Source organism: Lipotes vexillifer, unplaced genomic scaffold (assembly GCF_000442215.2).
Source record: "Lipotes vexillifer unplaced genomic scaffold, Lipotes_vexillifer_v1.1 scaffold410, whole genome shotgun sequence".
NCBI classification, from domain to species: domain Eukaryota; kingdom Metazoa; phylum Chordata; class Mammalia; order Artiodactyla; family Lipotidae; genus Lipotes; species Lipotes vexillifer.
Window position 1 is genome coordinate 1,743,781 of NW_006794028.1, and position 855 is coordinate 1,744,635.

Here is an 855-nt window from a genome sequence, read left to right on the forward strand (position 1 = left end):
GAGTTCGGGCAACGGCGCCCACCTGGAGCAGGATTGGTTCAGTAACACGCTCTCACGCACATCTCCTCTCAAACACCCCACGTAAGTCCAACACCGAGGCTGGAATACAGGGACGCGCAGAAGACCCGACCACTATCCTCCCACCCTAGGCAGGCGGACGCCGCTTGCGGGAACCGGGGCTGAGAGCGGAAGGCGCATGCGCGGGCCGAGGCTGAATGGGGAGAGCGCATGCGCGGCCGAGAGGGCGGTGCTTCCGGCTGGCGGAGAGGGCGGTGCTTCCGGCTGGCGGAGGTGGGGACTGCGGCGTTGCGGGGCGGACTCTGGGTCGCGACCCCGACCCCGACCCCCACCCGGGCCGTGACCCCCAACCCGGTCATACGCGTATGGCCCGGCACGTGTTCCTGACGGGACCCCCAGGTAACCCCGCCCGGGTCTGCGCCTCCGGGAGGCCGAGGGGTGGACGTGAGGGGTGCCCGGGCTGGGGGCGGTCCAGTGCTTTGGGCAAGGGGCTCCGGCCGGTGGCCTCTTTAATTCCCCATGTAAGTTACACGCTTGGTGGTCTGAAGCCTGCGTGTCCTTCCCCGGAAAACGTGACTGTGAGTCCATCAGATAAGTGAAATGAGGCCAACTACAGGAGAACAGGAGCCAGCTTGTGATGGGGTCGCCCCCGGGCTTCGGTCTTAAATATTAAATACCAGGGGCAGCGGCAGCAGTAATAACTCCCGCAGTTGTGAAGTTGTGATGGACACGAAAGGTATTTCAGAATCTCTACCACCACCGCGGTGGAATCGAAGGTGTCTGGTTTCTGTCGATAGCTACACGTGCTCCTGCCCTGCACTCATGAAAGGAAGAGCG

The 855-nt window shown here is 63.4% G+C and overlaps 1 protein-coding gene across 1 annotated transcript in view; it reads left to right on the forward strand.

Annotated features, from left to right (window-relative positions):
• Nucleotides 1-333: 333 nt before the first annotated feature.
• NTPCR (nucleoside-triphosphatase, cancer-related) overlaps nucleotides 334-855 on the forward strand; it is a 36,364-nt gene continuing 35,842 nt past the window's right edge. The window contains exon 1 of the mRNA XM_007466992.1: nucleotides 334-417. Coding sequence (XP_007467054.1) covers nucleotides 384-417 — 34 coding nt within the window. The 5' untranslated portion in view covers nucleotides 334-383. The remainder of the gene's footprint in view (nucleotides 418-855) is intronic.